The following is a 16923-nucleotide window of genomic DNA, read 5'->3' on the forward strand; positions in this document are numbered from 1 at the left end:
AAGTAAAGATGTTCTGCGATTACATTTGGAAGTTGAGTTCATTAAAATAGTATGTTGTTAGTTTGGAGCATATATAACAGAAAAATGATTTAAAAAAGTTTGTTTTCACTTGGCAACATATATATCCCCTTCTGAAAGTTCAGTGAATAACAGAATGGAGGTGGATACAGGTGAGAAATATATTTTTATTATTATCATTGTTTTGAATAATTGTTTTGCAATAGGTTCGAACGTAAACAACTCCAAGTCAGTAAAATCTCCCTCTAGCAATGCGGCAACTCCAGATAGATCGCGCTCAAACACTCCGGCACAAAAAGGGGCAATGCGTTCAAGGAGTGGGTCTACTCACAGCATAGCCAGTAATAAGTCTGGGTCCCGTTCCCGCTCAGGTTCGAGGGATAGCGAAAATGGATCTTCTAGACCAAACTCTAGAAATTCAAATCACTCAGGATCACGATCTAATTCTGTCACATCAGATGTAAACAATAAAAGAAATTCAAGATCGCGATCAAAATCTGGCTCTGGATCACCAAACATTGAAGTCAAATCACCCTCCCGCTCAAAATCTATATCTCCATCCAAATCACATTCAAGGTCAAGATCAAAAAGTGCCAGTAGAAAAGATTCCCGATCCAAATTGCGTTCTCCATCAGGATTAGCACACACTGGTTCAAGAAAAAGATCCCATTCCCGATCTAAATCTGTAGAGAGTACACAATCTAGGACAAGATCAAAATCACGATCACAAAAAGGTTCTAAATCTAGATCAAGGTCGCGGTCGAGATCACTTAGACTCTCAAGATCGGGATCAGAAGGTCCAACAAATTTTGATAGGAAGATTGTCTCTCGGTCTAGATCGAGATCAGGATCGGCACGTGCTGCAGTTATGTCTGAAAAAGCCTCCAGGTCCAGATCGAGATCTGGGTCAATAAGATCAAGATCAAGGTCTGTCTCTAGGAGATCTAGATCAGTTTCTGCTGAATCAAAAAGATCAAGATCAGGATCTAGAGGAGCCGGGTCAAGGAAATCAAGGTCCAGGTCAAAATCTGAATCAAAAAGGTCAAGGACCGGTTCAAGAAGATCAAGGTCAGGTTCAAGAAACTCTAGATCAGATTCGGTAAAGTCTAGATCGAGATCAAGGTCGGCACAATCACAATCAAGGTCAAAAAAATCAAAATCCCGTTCACAATCTGCTGAAGGTATTACGATTAGATTTTAGTGTTTGTTGTAGGTATATTAGACAATATAGTGGCCCTGCTACGGTAAAAATTGATGCGCCTCAGGTGGCTATGCTATTTTAATGACATGGGAATGACCTTTCACACATATCTCTACATTTCATTCATTAGCCAACATTTCCACCATTTTGTTTCTAAACAGTGATTTCCACACTCTTAACTTTTTGTGTAAAGATTTAATGGGATCTGGACATATTTTGAGAAATTATTCTCCTAAAATGTCCCATCCTAAACTTTTTGACGATCTGTCAGCGACCATGTTGGTTGTTAAATTCCACAAGGTCATTAGTTAAAAAACGAAATGGACATTCTCAAATATTGTTCCTGTATTATCAGCGTAGGACCCCTATATCTCTGGTAAGTATGTGGTTTAACTCCGTATTTTTAATTTTAGCTGCTAAGTCTGAGTCGCGGAGATCAGCTTCGCGATCTAGATCACGATCGGGATCGAAACAATCAAGGTTGGGTTCGCGCAGATCAAGGTCGAATTCAAGGAGATCCAGATCTGGTTCAATGAGGTCCAGATCAGATTCTGGGAAATCTAGATCGAGGTCTAGATCAGGTTCAGCACGGTCCTCAAAATCACGTTCAAGGTCGAGATCGAGTGAAGGTATACATACCATTTGTATACAGTTGTTTGGATTTACATAGTTTTCATTTTTAGGTGCTAGATCTGGATCAAAGCCATCGGCATCACGGTCTAGATCAAGATCGAGGTCAAGGTCAGGTTCTAGAAGATCAAGGTCGGGCTCTAGACGGTCCAGATCGGGTTCTAGGAGATCGAGGTCCGGCTCTATACGATCCAGATCGGGTTCTAGAAGATCAGGATCGGGTTCAAGAAGATCCAGATCGGGTTCGAGAAGATCGAGATCGGGCTCAAGAAGATCAAGATCGGGTTCAGGACGGTCAAGGTCGGGTTCCAGAAGATCTAGGTCAAGGTCGGCAAAATCCAGATCTAGATCGGGTTCAGCCAGGTCAAGGTCACGGTCTAGGTCTAGGTCAGGTTCTAGGTCAAAGTCTCGTTCAAGGTCAAAGTCACCTGAAGGTTTGTTGTTAATGGTGTTCGAAGGGTTTTTGTGGATGTTTCTTTCAATTTTGTCTTTATTAGTTAGTGCTTCTAATCGTAAAAGAGTATTTGATTCGGACTCAGAAGAAGAAAACCCTTCAAAAACAAAAATCCAACGCACTTTGGATAGTGATAATGAAGAAGGAGAAGCTGGTCCATCCGAAGAACAGCCAGAGGAGCAGTTGGAGCCATCTGTTGCTCAACCAGTGGCCGATGAGGATTCTGACGATGGCGTAGATGATGGTAACACGTAAGTTTTATCTGCCGCTTGTAAATTTGAAGTATATGTAGCATGTATGTTTCATTGGGCTTATCATCACTTTAATTTTTGTAATAGTTACTTTATTCATAAAGAAGATCAAAAAGTACCTAATATTTGGAGAACAGGCTACAGTGGTGATATAATTTGGAAAATGCCTTGCGAAACGAAAAAGTGTGATTTTTGAAAAGAGTGCTTTTTATGTTTTTGAAAAAATTATTACTGGAATAATTGAAAAACCTTTAAAATAGTTTAAAAGCGTTGCTGGCAAGCATTTCATCATCATGGTTGTCAATCACCTTTTGAGTGGTCTGATTTACCTTGCGCGTTTGCCAGCCTTTCTTCTATCACTGCTTCCTCATTTAAATTAGTCGTAAAATTGTTTGAGCAAAAATTGAAATCAATTAATGTTTTCTATTACACCAATAGGAGAGGGAGTGAACTAAAAATTACTCACTTTGCACACTTTGAAAAAGGAAATAAACGTCTCTGTAAGTTCCGCGTAGTAGAAAAGAGTTTTTCTTTCAATCGGCCTAGTCAGTAATCCTTCATGGATAGAAGTATGTGTACTGGTGTTGATCCGGGTATTCATCTCTTGGTTGTTTGACCCTTGAGTAGGATCTGCTACTTGACATTTCGCCAGAATTTCATCTTGCATCTTCAGAAGCTGCGCGTCCATGTCACTTATGTGTCCTCGCTTAAACTTAAGTTTGTGAAAAAAAAAATAACATTCTTTTTTCAAAAAGTGAAAAACAAATTTTTTCAAGAATGAAAAAAATTTGATGAACGTTTCATTCAAATATCACTAAAGATTAAACCACGGGTATACTAATTCCATCCAAAATTTTCAAACTGGGGTTAGGTTATCTGCCAAACATATTTTAAGCCAATTATATTCTCTAGAGCATACCTAAACCAACCTTTTGGTTTATTCATTTGTGGGATCGCCAGATATTTATGAATTGTATTTATATTTTCCTCATGATTAAATAAATAAAGAATATATTTAAATAACGAAAATTATCTTGCAATCAACGCTCAAAAAACCAAAGTTATGTGCTTTAGTAACTCCGCTTCGGCAACCCAGCCGAAGCTCTTTTTGGGTGATTCAATGCTGGATGTGGTTAAAAGGTTTAATTACCTTGGCGTGACATTCTCTTCTTCCTCGATGTTTAGCCAAGTGGCAGACGCAACAGTGTTCAAAGCGAGTCAAGCAGCGGCGGCAGCATTTTCAATGCTAAGAAAGAGTAAGCTTTCCTCTTGGGACGCAATTAAAAAAAAGTCAAACAACTATACTAAATATTTTTCCGGATGCTTGGAGCATACATTATACCGACAGTTTACAATTTAGCACCTTCTATTCACTTGCCGTGGAGTTTTCCAATGATAATACCTTTATTACCGCTTTAAAAAATGTGGACTCACGTGGGTCAAAACATCATATCTTATAATAAATATATTAAAGATCTAAGAAATGAGTAAAAATAAAACTATAAATCAGTAAGAATATAATTTTCTTTGTATTTTCACACTGTGCGGTGAAGAATTTTTAAAAACGCGTGTTTTTAGATATCAGGGAAGCGAGGCAGTGTCAGATTTCGAGTTGATGCTTCAGAGAAAGCGCGAAGAACAATCAAAGAGACGTAAGCGCAAGGATATCGATATAATCAACGATAACGACGACATCATCGCTCAACTGTTATCGGATATGAGGCAGGCTGCAGAAGTAAAACTTGGTAGAAACACGTGGTAGAAGCAAAACGATGATTGGAATGGTTTTTAGGAAGACCGACGGCTCAACCAGGAGCACAAGCCGGCTACGAAAAAGATCGGTATGCTGGGCAAAGTCATGTCGCAATTGAAGAAACATGATCTGCAGCTGGCGTTCATCGAGCATAATGTCTTGAATGTTTTAACTGATTGGTTGGCACCCATGCCTGACCGGTCGATGCCTTCCATGCAAGTTAGAGAATCAATTTTACGACTCCTGGCAGAGGTAAGCTCTACTAATACCAACCATGCTTGGGGAATCAACAGAACAAAGGAAATAAAGCAAGCACATACATTTTTATGTATACACGGTATTCAATTGTGCTAGGACCGTAACCAACATTATTTTTTAAAATAATTTGGAGTGTATTTTCCCATTTTCTCAGTTTTTTAGAAAAATGAAGTTTTCAATTTTTTGCGAAGAAACAGGTCTTTCGAAACATGTTTTTTTTACACTTGAAAACTGAAATTGGGAGTTTTTATTATGGATCCATGGAAGTGGTTAATATTTATTGCTTTGAGTTATCGATGGCGAAAATATGTTATACAAGGTGGTCACAAATTGCCTTCAAAAAATGTTTTTTTCTAATAAAAAAAACACTTTTTTAAAGGAGCATCTTGCATTTAGCACTTTTATTGGGTTTCTGTGTGTTTTATTTTAAATTTAACTAGACCTATATAATATCCTATTTCTAACTAATTTTTTTTTAATGTCAATTGCTTAAATTCAATATAAAATCTATCATTCTAATACCTAATCAAATCAGCTTGGGGAATCTAAAATTCTGAAGGAGATAAAAATAAATTTAATAATATAGTTATTGAATTAAACATAAAGTAGTAAATTATTGATGAAATGAGATGTTACTTATCCGTTTCACAGCAACAAATTCAGAAACACTGGCCATCTTTAATAACAAACTTTGCCAACATCTAAAAAATAACTACAATTCCAATTTTAAACACCTAAAAAGCGCAACTACCCGTCCGTCTACCTAACACTTTGCAACCCATGAGAACCATCATAGGTAAATACTACGCGTATGGAATACGGTTAAGAACACTAAATTTTACAATTCATAAATGATTTAAAACTCTCCAGCATTAAGGCACAGGGCGTAGTCACTTTATTTTGCTTTGTCTGATGTCGTCAAAGAGTGTTTTTCTAGCCGGGTTTTTCCAGAACTATTACTAATTAGGGATTTTTTAAAGATCGTTTGAACCCGTGATTTAATTATTCCCACAGAATTTTCTGCTTTGCTACAAGAACTGCTTGGATGTATTCAGATTGAAGCCAACAAATTAATTTAATCAATTTCCTTGTTTTCTTTGTTGTGCCAGGGTTTACAAATTGATTCATGTGGAATTGAATCTGATTTTAATCTTCATTTTTTTTATTTCACTGTCAGCTTTCAAATTAACGAATATTTTTTATTAAAACTTAAATATTAGGCTTAATATTAAAAGCAACTATAGAGCTTTATACATTTTTGAGATGCTGAAGTCTCCAAAATATATACAGGGTGACACATTTAAAAATATAAACATTTAATTTGTTTCTTGTAAATAATTGAACTTGAAAATATCTGACTATGGGATTGAATTCTGCTTAAAAAAACTTCCACAAATCCACTTTTTACTTTTCTAATTCAAAGCTTCCAAAAATATCCCGTTTCTTGTATCTTTACTACTAAGCGAGATGCCCCACATCACAAAATTAACACATATGCAAGCACTGGTAACTTATACCAGCCTTTTAATATGTTTTGTAGTTTCCTTCGGTGGACCATCAGACTCTGAAGCAATCGGGCATAGGAAAAGCCGTCATGTATCTCTACAAACATCCAAAGGAAACGAAAGAGAATAAAGAAAGGGCCGGACGGCTTATAAGCGAGTGGGCCCGCCCCATATTTAATTTATCGACCGACTTTAAAGGTAAGGGGTTTTATTTATGCTTTGTCGAGGTACAAATTAGGAAGATACCAAATCTAAAATGTTAAAGTAACACTAAAAACTAAACAAATTTATTTATTCGTTTAATTACATAGGCCTGCAAAAATAAACTTTTTATTTTGAAAACTGATTTTATATAATTTTTTGATAGGCGCATTCTGTGCTTTTATTTGTATCACGTAAGGTTTTTTTTTGCAAATATTAAAGGAAAAAAACGATATTTTAAAAATATCTTATTTTTTTATTCAGCAAAAGAGTGGAATCCTCCTTAAAAAAAGTGAAAAAAAATTTTTTGCTCAGACTTTTTTTGCACGAAAACTGCGTTGTCCCCACATTCGGCTGTGTGTCTGTTTTAACATCCAGCAGTACTCCGCCATCATCGTTATGCTTCATCTGCCTTGCTATGGTGGTTCCACTTCCTTAATGTACTGGTGAAACCTAACTCTCTGTTCTTCGTTAACTGCTCTAAGATTTTCAGGAAAATAGTTCAAGTGTGAAAACAGGAAATGCAGTTTCAAACTCTTATTACAACCTAGATGATGAAAGTCTTCTTCTTCTCTTTTTTCTTCTACTATCGGTCGCCTCTCAATCTGGATTGAGATCGTCGTTCCATCTTTTTCTTGGTTGTCTTCCGTCTGGTGATTTGTCTCAAACGATTTGTGGTCATTCCACTGTCTTTTTCTTTGGAGCACCCAGTCGTTCACGTTGTCCACTCCGCACGATTGCCTGATGTTTTCGTTTCTTCCTCTGTCTAGCAGTGTTTTTCCTGAGATGCGGCGGAAAATCTTGTTTCTGTATCTGATCCTGTTTCTGCCGTGTGATCGGTCTGATCGTTGTTTTGTAGACTCATACTTTTGTATGTTTTTTCAGATGTTTGTTTCGCCAAATTACATCGTTTAAGCAGCCCGCCACTTTATTGGCTTTTGCTACCTGTTGCCTCACTTCGTCCTCCACAGTTCCATAACTGGTAATGTCAATACCCAGATATTTAAACTCCATTTCTTGTTGAATTATTTGCCCGTCCACTTCCAGTTTACATCTGAGCGGCTCTTTTGATGTGGTCATACATTTCGTTTTTTGGATTGAGATAGTCATGTTAAATTGCTTGCCTGTGCGGTTGAAGATGTTTAAAAGTCTCTGCAGATCGTCTTCGTTCTCTGCGCATATCATTGCATCGTCTGCATAGCAGATAATTGTCACTTCATCATTACCCATTCTGTACCCTTTACCCAAACGAACTTTTTTTATCACTTCATCCATAATTATATGGATGTCTGTCTGATACCGTTGTTGGCCTGGATAGGTTTAGTTAACTTGTTATTAATACGGGCTTGGATGTTATTGTTCCAAGTATATATGTTCTATCGTCTGTATTACATCTTCAAGTTGAACACGATCAAATACCTTTGTGAGATCAATGAAGCATAGGTAGGCTGGTTTATTATATTCTATGGATTCCTCTGTTATCTTTCTTAAGACAAAAACTGCATCCACACACAAGCGTCCTCTTCTAAACCCTTGTAGCGACGTAAGACCATTGATTTTGTTGGTAATAACTTTTTTGGTGAGTTTGAGTGTTGTATCTAGTAGGTTTATGCCCCTTTAATTACTCAACTCCTGCTTATCTCCTTTCTTGAACATAAGTATCATTGTGCTAGTTCTCCATGGGTCTGGTATTCTGCAAGTGTTTAAGATATTTTTGATGAGCTTTGTTAGTTCTTCTGTTAGGCGTTGACCACCATACTTTAACAGTTCATTGTATAGTCCGTTCTGCCCAGGAGACTTTATGGCTTCAGCTCTCTCATCGATGTTTACTTCCACGTCATGCTGGATATGTGATGATGAAGGTGTTGCAACATATTTTGAACAATACTTTCGTAGTTTTCGCCCTTACAGTTCCCGAGAAACTTATTTCTTTAAATGAAACGCAGTGATTTTTCTCGACATTGGTCATTGTGTTTTGAAAAACCTTGTCTTTGCATAATGTTCTTATCTGCGGCCCAACAAAAATAGCTGCTTTTATCTTGGCATCAGATATGGCTGGAAATTCCTCGCACAAATATTTGAAACACTGTCTATTTTTGTCTAGAGCGTTAACACACTACAAGCCAAGTTTGATATGAAGAGGAGGCAATAAACCTCTTTTAACTTTCAACAAGTTATTAAAAAAATGCATAAATAATATTTTTGTCAACTATTTTATGAAGGAAAAATACACTAATTTCATTTTTAAAGCTTATGAGCAAATAAAACCAAAGGTAATGGTAATATTGTTATACATCTATAATAATGGGCGTTTTAGTAAACTTCTTACCTGCACACAGGTAGATATAGTTTATAGTTGCATGTCCATTTTTTTCAATTTCTTTACCAACAGGTTTCAAGTTAAGTCATTTTCATTATACTATATATTATCGGATTTTGAACTTGCTATATATTGAACAGAGAAATATCGTTTATTATCGTTTCTTGTCGGTAAGCCTCTATTATAGTTCAAGCACAAAGCCCAGGCTTAAAAAGAACACATAACAGATAATGTGACAAAAGTATATTTTACGAAATTCGAAATTACGCAGTTAGTGTTCGAATAACATCCAGTAGGATTATCTGGTTACCTATTTTGGTTGGTATGTGAATTTTATGGCAAAGTTTAATATTTGGTGACATTTAATTTGAACTACTCCTATACCAATAAATCGTAAAGTAATAGCGCTTAATATAACATTTTAGCTTTGAGCCGAGAGGAACGTCTTCAGCGAGATATTGAACAGATGGGTCCAAAACGGCGGAAAAGCGAAGCCGAAGCGGAAAAAGAAAAAAAAGAATTGGGAAAAGCTTTTAATTCTGAGGGGAAGTAAGTGAGAGGTTACGCGATTAATAAAAAAAAATCAACAAAAACCATTTAAATAACGACCAACTATTCGATGACGGGAGGAGTGAACTTTGAAATCTTAAATGGAAATCTATAATACAGATTAAAACGTCAGGTTTATTCCTAAGTTTTCTTGTGAATTCGCGGTAGATGGCGCTGAAATCACAAACAAAAACAATATCTTATTTGTCAAGAAATACACGAGTTAATTTTATGAATCCTGCTTTAGTGTTATACTTTCGTTTTTAACATATTTTTTCTACTTCCTACTCTAAAATGCTCAACTATGCACATGCGCAAAGTGTTAGTTTAAAACATCATTTTCATTAGGCACTGTTGCGAGTCAATTCGAGTGTTCTCCACTACGTTAGTCGCAGCCTCGGAACGATCAAATGCTTTGCTCATTTATAGATGATATAGTGTATAATTGAGTATTTATCAGTGGGGACTATAAAGTATAACGAAGGTGTTATAACACTAACGTCAGATTCATGACATTTTCTATTGTTTTTCTTGACAAATATGATCCAAAGAAAAAACTTTAGACAAAACCTGTCAATTTTTTGGGCATAGAAACCGAATTTGTAATGAAAAGTTTCTCTATCTAAGATTTTAAAATTGACTCCTCCCCACGACAAGTGGGTTCCGGTGGGGATGATGTTTGATATTATTATACAGACCTCTTCGACCTGGCGAGAAGGGGTGGGTGGCCCGAGCCAGGGTGCCGATACCATCCAACAAAGATTATCTGGTCCGGCCCAAGTGGCAGTCAGAAGTGGATATTAGTAGGGTGAGTTGGCAATGTTACTGGGGTGTTTGAATGATCCACCTGGTTTTAGTCTACCAAGAAGGGCATGAATCGGTTCGAGAAACATTACAAGGCGTTTTTGGATGGGAAGCGACTGAAACAGACCCGACGTGCCGTCGAGATTTCCATCGAGGGCAGGAATATGGCCTTGTAAATTATCCGTTTTTCGTTTTTGTAATTAGAAAGAGAGTTATGTTTTTAATAAAGTATACCGTGCAATTTTGTGGCTTTTTCTCAAAAATGAACATTTGTGCCTATTCATCTTTTATAAAACACGACAGCAGTTTGCTTAATTATGAAGAGATTCATGAAGAATATAATCCCCAATGTCTATTGTTGTAGATAACCTGTCACACTCTATAAAAGTAAGAGTTGATTAATTTAATAGGCTTGAGCTGAAAATACTGGGCCCAGTTCTCATGCTGTAAGTAATGAGAGAACTTAGTGGTGTAAGTGAAAAATCGTTTTTTATGTAGTGCACCTTATTGTGATAGTGTAAACATAGCAAAATTAATAGAAGCTTTAAACAAGGGAGGCAAATATAAATAAAAAGTGGGATCAACAGACAAGGCACATTGTTCCATAAAAGCCACCAATGCATAGTATAGTGCGGACTAACAAGATATGTGAATTTGGAGGGGTAAATGACTAATATGTATTTGGGAGTACTAATAATCAACAAATGTGAAGACGACAAGGAAGTGGATCTATGAATAGCAAAATGTAACAATTGTCTGTGGGAGCTTCATAAAATTGTAAGGTCAAAGAAAGTCTTGAGCGCAACAAAAATTAGACTCTACAACACAGTGGAACGACCAACTTTAACTTACTGTTGAGCCCTCAATAAAAAAAAACAACAGACACTAAGTATACAGGAAAGTATTAAGATGAATCTTTGGCAGAAAGAATACAGAGCATGATTGGGAGAGAAAAATGAATAGTGAACTCTACGAACTATTTGGAGATACACCAATCGAAAAATTTATTCAAGCAAGGAGACTACAATAATAGAGAAGTAGAGGAAGTGGTATGAAAAAGACCAGTGGGGAGGAAGCGTGGTAGACCAAGCAGAAGATGCAGAGAAGCCTTGGGGGAAGATTTATGAAAGAAAAGGATTACTAATTGGAGAAACATGGTGATCTGAAGAATTTGTGATATAAATTTAACATTGCGATTCATTTTTATTGAGATGACCATAGAGCGTACAATTACGGATGTAGTCATTTACTTAGTCTTGTTATCGATGAAATTGACTTGCGTGAGACTTGAACTGAGGTGAATTTTACTTGATGAAAATCCATTTAACAAAAGAAATTAGAACTAAAAGTTCGGATTTTCACGAAATTAAATATATTCACATGACAATTGTTTCAACAACACCGGGCCTTTATCAAATGCCATTTGATAATATAATTTGAATATATATAATTTCCTGAAAGTCTGAACTTTTAGTTCTTATTTATTTTGTTTCGTGTTTCGCTACTCACTAAACTCAAGATTTCGATAACGGTTGGTCGTTCGGGCTCGCTGTCAGTACAGATCGATTCAGCGTCGAAAAAAAAAGTTTCATTTTTGCTGTTATATATTCTTCATTTTGGACCTTTGCCAGGTTTTTGAAGCCGGAAAACATTTGAACGGTTGACAATACGGGCTTTACAATTTCCTCTAACACTAGGCGATACGCAGCGGCCTACGATGTTATTGAGCCGATCCGACATCGGCGGCCATTTTGTCGGCCATTATTGATTTTTGTTAGGAAAATCGCTATGAAACAAGGTAATTAATTGCTTTTTATGAAAGTTCTGGATTCCTACTGCGTCGGTCTTTGCTTAGTCGAAATTGCTGACGTTTCGCCAATCATCCTGTTGGCTTCTTCAGAGCTTGACTGTCTTGACTGACTTGACAGTTTCAGTCAAGCTCTGAAGAAGCCAACAGGATAATTGGATAAACGTCAGCAATTTCGACTAAGGAAAAACCAACGCAGGAGAAATCCAGAAGTTTTGTAAAAAGCATTACGGTAGCCTGTGCAAGTTCCTTTGAAAAATTAAGGTAATTAATTGTCCCATATTTCCAGCCATCGAGTAGAAGTTCTGTAGGAATTTAAAGTTCCGTCGTCAGATGGAACCTGATGGAAATCAGAGATCAGAAGTTCTGAAGTATTTCAAAAACGTTTCTGACAATTTTTGTTCGAGGCCCGGAAAAAACTCAATTTACTCAACAATTGTCTGTCCTATCCAAAAAATTCTTAAACCAGAATATGCGCACGATTCGAATCAATAACCCAAAAATATAGTTTAGTCAAAAATTTACAGGATGTCCAATTTATGAGCAAAGACTAAAAGTTCCAATTTTTTTGAGTAAATTATTGGACGTAAGTGACAAACCGTGGCAAACTGTGTAAATTTAAGCTGCGTCGAAAGCTAAAATTTTTGCATTTACCGTTTTTATCTATCATACGGGGTGCGCGATATACGACCTAGAAAGCGATCGGTTGGAATTAAATAGTAGCTCGTAATTCAATTATCGTAACGTATGGGCCAATTTGGAATTAAAGGTTGCCTAGACGATAATCAGGGTCACCAATTTTTGTATTTGCCGTTTTCGCATGTTGTAAAAAGTGCGCGATTCATTAGACCAAAACCCTCAAGTCCGTCGTTAAAATGATAATTCCGAGAATAGATAAACCCCCATTGCGAGTCGATTTTTCTTTCCTTAAATAAAACAAACACATAGTTTTCCACAACTGAAGCGGAGTTAGTAGCTTTGTGTTCTGCAGTTTGTTAGGGTCTTTGGCTAAAGAAATTACCATTAGACATTGAATTAGGTTTTAAATATAGAACTTTCTTCAAAGATAATCCAGGTTGTTTGTCAATCTTTAAAAATCCCGCAAGTAATCGTAGAGTTAAACACATAGATCTTAAATTTCATTTGTCTGTGAACATATTAGTAATGGAGACAGACTTCATTTATAGATATTCATCTGCGGAAAAACAAGCTGATTTACTAACACAGCTATTGACGTCTGTACCTTTCATGAGGTTAAGACATTATTAATTATTATTATTTAGGTCTCAGGGAATTTTAGTGATACAGTGTTAAAGGAAATGCTAAAATCGGAAAACGGAATTTATGTAATCTGTGTTAAGTATTGTTATAAACTATGGGTGGACAAGACCAATGACTGATGTTATGAGTAAGTAGAGATGCGCGTAATGAAAAAAAAGTTTTTTTTTTGTAAGTGTAATAAGTTTTACATATCAATAAAGAGATGTAGTTAATAAGTAAGTAGTGCTGGTTATTTCCAGGACTTAATATAAAAAGAAATATTAATTTCTATTAGCAAGGATAACTGGTGACAGATATTGAGTGTTGAATTTTGAAGAACCAACTAACAGAACTTTGAAACTTGGTTTACGGTCGTAAGAGGTTATAATTTATATTTTAGATATATATTATAGCAATTTTTTTTATTTCAAACTTTTGTTAATATTTGTACTACAATATCTACTATTTCTTGCAGTTTTCAATTCGATTATTTACGTATAGACCAAGCGAAACAATCTTGTTTTGGTTTATACCATACATGTAAAAGATTGGCATGCTATGATGGCGATATATTATCCAGAGAATGTGCATTATTATCAACATATTTTATGGGATATCAGGAAATCAGGATATATGGAAAATATGATTTCGAAATTGAAATTTAATGAAATTAACGGAGAATTATCGTTTTTATGCGTTGCGTTGCGGGTGCTCACATAAAATTGATTCGTTTGTGATAGTGCGGCAGAATGGTTCAATAGCACAGGGTGAATTAAAAATCCTTCCACGGATTTCGTGAAAGTGCCATTATGCTTTTCTGGAGTGTAGCAGAAAAATAAGACAATTATTAAAAAACAACAACAAATAGGGCAATGCGATTTGAAGAACTATAAGGTAGGTAGACAATTGAACCGGGAAAACGACCCTCTAGGCTAGGCAGTCCACAGCTTCGTGAAATCATATTGTTATTAATTAATATAATGTATACCGGCTTGGTAAAAATAAAAGCATTGCTATTATTATTTCTCATTTTTGTACCTTATAATTATTTGACAATTTTAATTAATTGTACCACCCCTACATTTTAAAACCACATGCTTTTTATTAAAATTAAAAATTAAACTTTGATGGTTGAATCCGCACTATAGGGTGCTGGACGTAACAACAAAATGTAACCACAAAAATATGCTTGATTTACTATTTAAAAATCTGATGGAATGCTCCTGTGTTAGTTATTGATGAAGCGACTGACTTCTTGAGAGCTTAACTGGAACTGGTTTGTATTCTACTCAATAGCTGTTTCTATACTGTTTGAGGGAGGTAGAGCCAAACAAGGGACATTTACATTGTCTCGAATGACTGAAGATGATGATTATTTCCTTGGTGAAATATCTTTAAATGTTTAAATGTTTTGAATGTGAGGAAAGATCACTGTTGCAAGTGTTGGGCTGCTTTCAGATTCGTTTTCTTTGGAATGTTACGTCTAATATCTCTAATGTGGAAATTATCTAAAAGAGCAGATGTTTGGTGTTTTAACTCTGGAGAATCCTAATTCCTGATATTTATTCATAGATCAGAGAAGCATTTTTTCAATTAAGTTGAGAAAATTTGATTTCAGATTCTTGGATTTTAATATATCTGATATTGTGTTGAGAGGAACTTTATTAAAGAATGGGCTACATCGAAACTAATCAGATTATTGTTTAGATCGAATGTAATGGAAATTATCAGCTAGAACCAGCCAACTGGGTAATTGGCGAAACATCAGCAGCTTCGAGTCATCAACAACCGACTCAGGAGGAATCCAGACGATTTGTAAATAGTATTACAGTAGCCTGTGGATATTTTTTTGAAAATTTCTTAACTTACTTGGGTGATTCTATTTCTAGCTTTGGGATATAAAGAAATGTGTGCAATTTTAATGCCCTCGATATCAGCATGCTTCGCTCCTGCTGGACCCATTTTGGACACTTTATTAGCTGCAACTGTGTATTTAGGCGGCAAAATTAGTCCATCGAATTTGGGCACTTTGGCAACTTGCAATTTTTTCTTGCTTTCCTCGCGCTGCCCTTTACGCTTGTAATACAAAACTTCTCCTGCCAACGTTATCATGGCCAGCGCCAATCCGAAAAGGGTCGCGATGAAAACTCCACCTTGAATAACACAGTCTACCGCAACACTCGTTAAGAATTGATCAATTATACCTAAACTCTCTAAAGTTATTCCTTCGTTGTCGTCAGTACTCGGGCAGTTGCCTTTCGACGAGTGGTTCCAGTACTTGGACTGCAAGTTCTCGAAAAACCTATCCTTTTGCAAATCCAGTATGCTACAACAGAACGTCAATCAACTAGCCGCTTTAATTTTGAAGTCTCCGTAACCGTACACTTTGCTAAGATCGTCTTGTAAATGGCTGCCCTGTTGGATAGCCACGGCGTATGGCTTCTCGGCAAAAACTTCTCCCACCTCGGTGAAGTTACAGTTTCGACTTATCTCATATTTGATCTCACTGGAGTCGTGTATGAAAGCGAAATCTGCATCCAGATGCTCGTCTACGAGTCGGAACCCTTCCGATGCTACGGGAACCGGATTTGAATCGTTAATCGCCAATAGAATATGGCCGTATTGTTCCCTGATTGGGTAATCCCACACCCTGTACCTCGTATCGTCAGTGGAGGCGTTCAACGTCAGTTCTTTCCACATTCTGAAACTCTCGCCTATTTCTTCGACCGCAAAAACAATTCACACTCGGGTACCTGTAAAGGGTGTCCTCCGCGTACTTCATATTTATGAAGTACTTGTGCGTTTCTGAATTCTTGACGACAGTGTAATTAATCCTAGATTGTCTAGCCAGTTGTTCCAGAGATTGCACTGGCGCCTGCATTCTTTCCACGGTCAGAAATGCGGCCAGATTGGCGGTGAATGTAGCCAGCATTAAAACCACGAACAGCCAATATGCGGCCACCAATGTTCTCCCGGATAAGGCTTTGGGCGCTTCGCCGCCTCCCTGTGGCGTGAAGGAGGTCAACGCGAACCAAAAACTTTCTTTGAGGGTGAATTCCCTGCGGTCGACGTGTTTACGTTCGGTTAGTGCTTGGCGATTATGGTCTGTCTCAAAGTACATCGTATTGGCTTTTATCGAAATTATCTTCCGAAGGTACTAAAACACGCGACGGCACCAAATGCAGGGCATGCAAAAAATAGAAAGAGATATTTTAGAGGGGATTCCTTCAAATCAAATGGAATCATTATAAAGCATAACAGCCATTTACAAAGGTATTTTGTCAAAAGTGCTATACAAAAAATATTACAGAATACAGAAGAGTGTTTAGATCTTTATTAATGTTTCATAAGAAATAATAAGAGTATTTTGAAGAAAACAACGAAAATTCGCAAAGAGATGCGTCCCGAGATCTACGGGTACTAGTAAGACTAATGTTTAAAGAAAATTAAAATTTAATAAGTACGTAAGTTCTATTTACTTGAGTTACTTGTTGATTTTATAATGAATTTAAGTAATTAATGTTCAATAGAAAACTTAGCAATAGATTTGAAGGTAGGAATTACTTTTTGAGTGCTGGTCCGTCAAAAGCCAAGACGATATAGTTTGAGATACAATATACCTGCATGGATACGGGTAAGCTTTCTTGTTGTTTCTTGCGCTGTACGGGGAGTATTTGTCCAAGAACCAAATCATAAAGCCGGTGACAATCAGGGCGGCCACGATACTCAGCCAGACTTCTAGTTTCAGTACCGTCATAAATTTGAATAGTGAAGTTTTCCTAACGGGCTTTCTCATAACTGCAAATAATACAAGTGCCTTCCGAAATTAATGAAGAGTTCGAAAAGTAAAGAGCTCTTAAGATGTTTTGAGAATAGCTAACTTAATGTTTTATGTGCATTTTTCTATTTTTA

The 16923-nt window shown here is 36.6% G+C and overlaps 2 protein-coding genes across 6 annotated transcripts in view; one reads left to right on the forward strand and one right to left on the reverse strand.

Moving 5' to 3' along the window:
• The first annotated feature begins 17 nt into the window (after positions 1-17).
• On the forward strand, positions 18-11458 carry LOC132698495 (protein IWS1 homolog). 5 transcript variants are annotated; one of them, XM_060664604.1, is made up of 13 exons: positions 18-170; positions 225-1032; positions 1087-1150; positions 1184-1199; positions 1633-1848; positions 1903-2283; positions 2347-2554; positions 4133-4289; positions 4347-4559; positions 6106-6268; positions 9017-9140; positions 9837-9948; positions 9998-11458. In XM_060664604.1, the coding sequence occupies exons 1-13, from the start codon at positions 155-157 to the stop codon at positions 10118-10120; spliced, it is 2601 nt and encodes an 866-aa protein (XP_060520587.1). In that variant the 5' UTR covers positions 18-154; the 3' UTR covers positions 10121-11458. The 5 variants fall into 5 exon arrangements, with proteins under 5 accessions (XP_060520587.1, XP_060520585.1, XP_060520586.1 ...); XM_060664602.1 differs by having other exon boundaries at positions 225-1150; XM_060664603.1 differs by having other exon boundaries at positions 1087-1199.
• A 3405-nt stretch (positions 11459-14863) lies between these two features.
• Positions 14864-16923, reverse strand: part of LOC132698497 (ionotropic receptor 25a) — a 44712-nt gene continuing 42652 nt past the window's right edge. The window contains exons 7-11 of the mRNA XM_060664606.1: positions 16632-16809; positions 15765-16070; positions 15395-15712; positions 15216-15337; positions 14864-15164 (exon numbers count right to left, since the gene is read on the reverse strand). Coding sequence (XP_060520589.1) covers positions 14872-15164; positions 15216-15337; positions 15395-15712; positions 15765-16070; positions 16632-16809 — 1217 coding nt within the window. The 3' untranslated portion in view covers positions 14864-14871. The remainder of the gene's footprint in view (positions 15165-15215; positions 15338-15394; positions 15713-15764; positions 16071-16631; positions 16810-16923) is intronic.

This window comes from Cylas formicarius, unplaced genomic scaffold, assembly GCF_029955315.1.
Source record: "Cylas formicarius isolate icCylForm1 unplaced genomic scaffold, icCylForm1.1 PGA_scaffold_2__14_contigs__length_35257938, whole genome shotgun sequence".
NCBI classification, from domain to species: domain Eukaryota; kingdom Metazoa; phylum Arthropoda; class Insecta; order Coleoptera; family Brentidae; genus Cylas; species Cylas formicarius.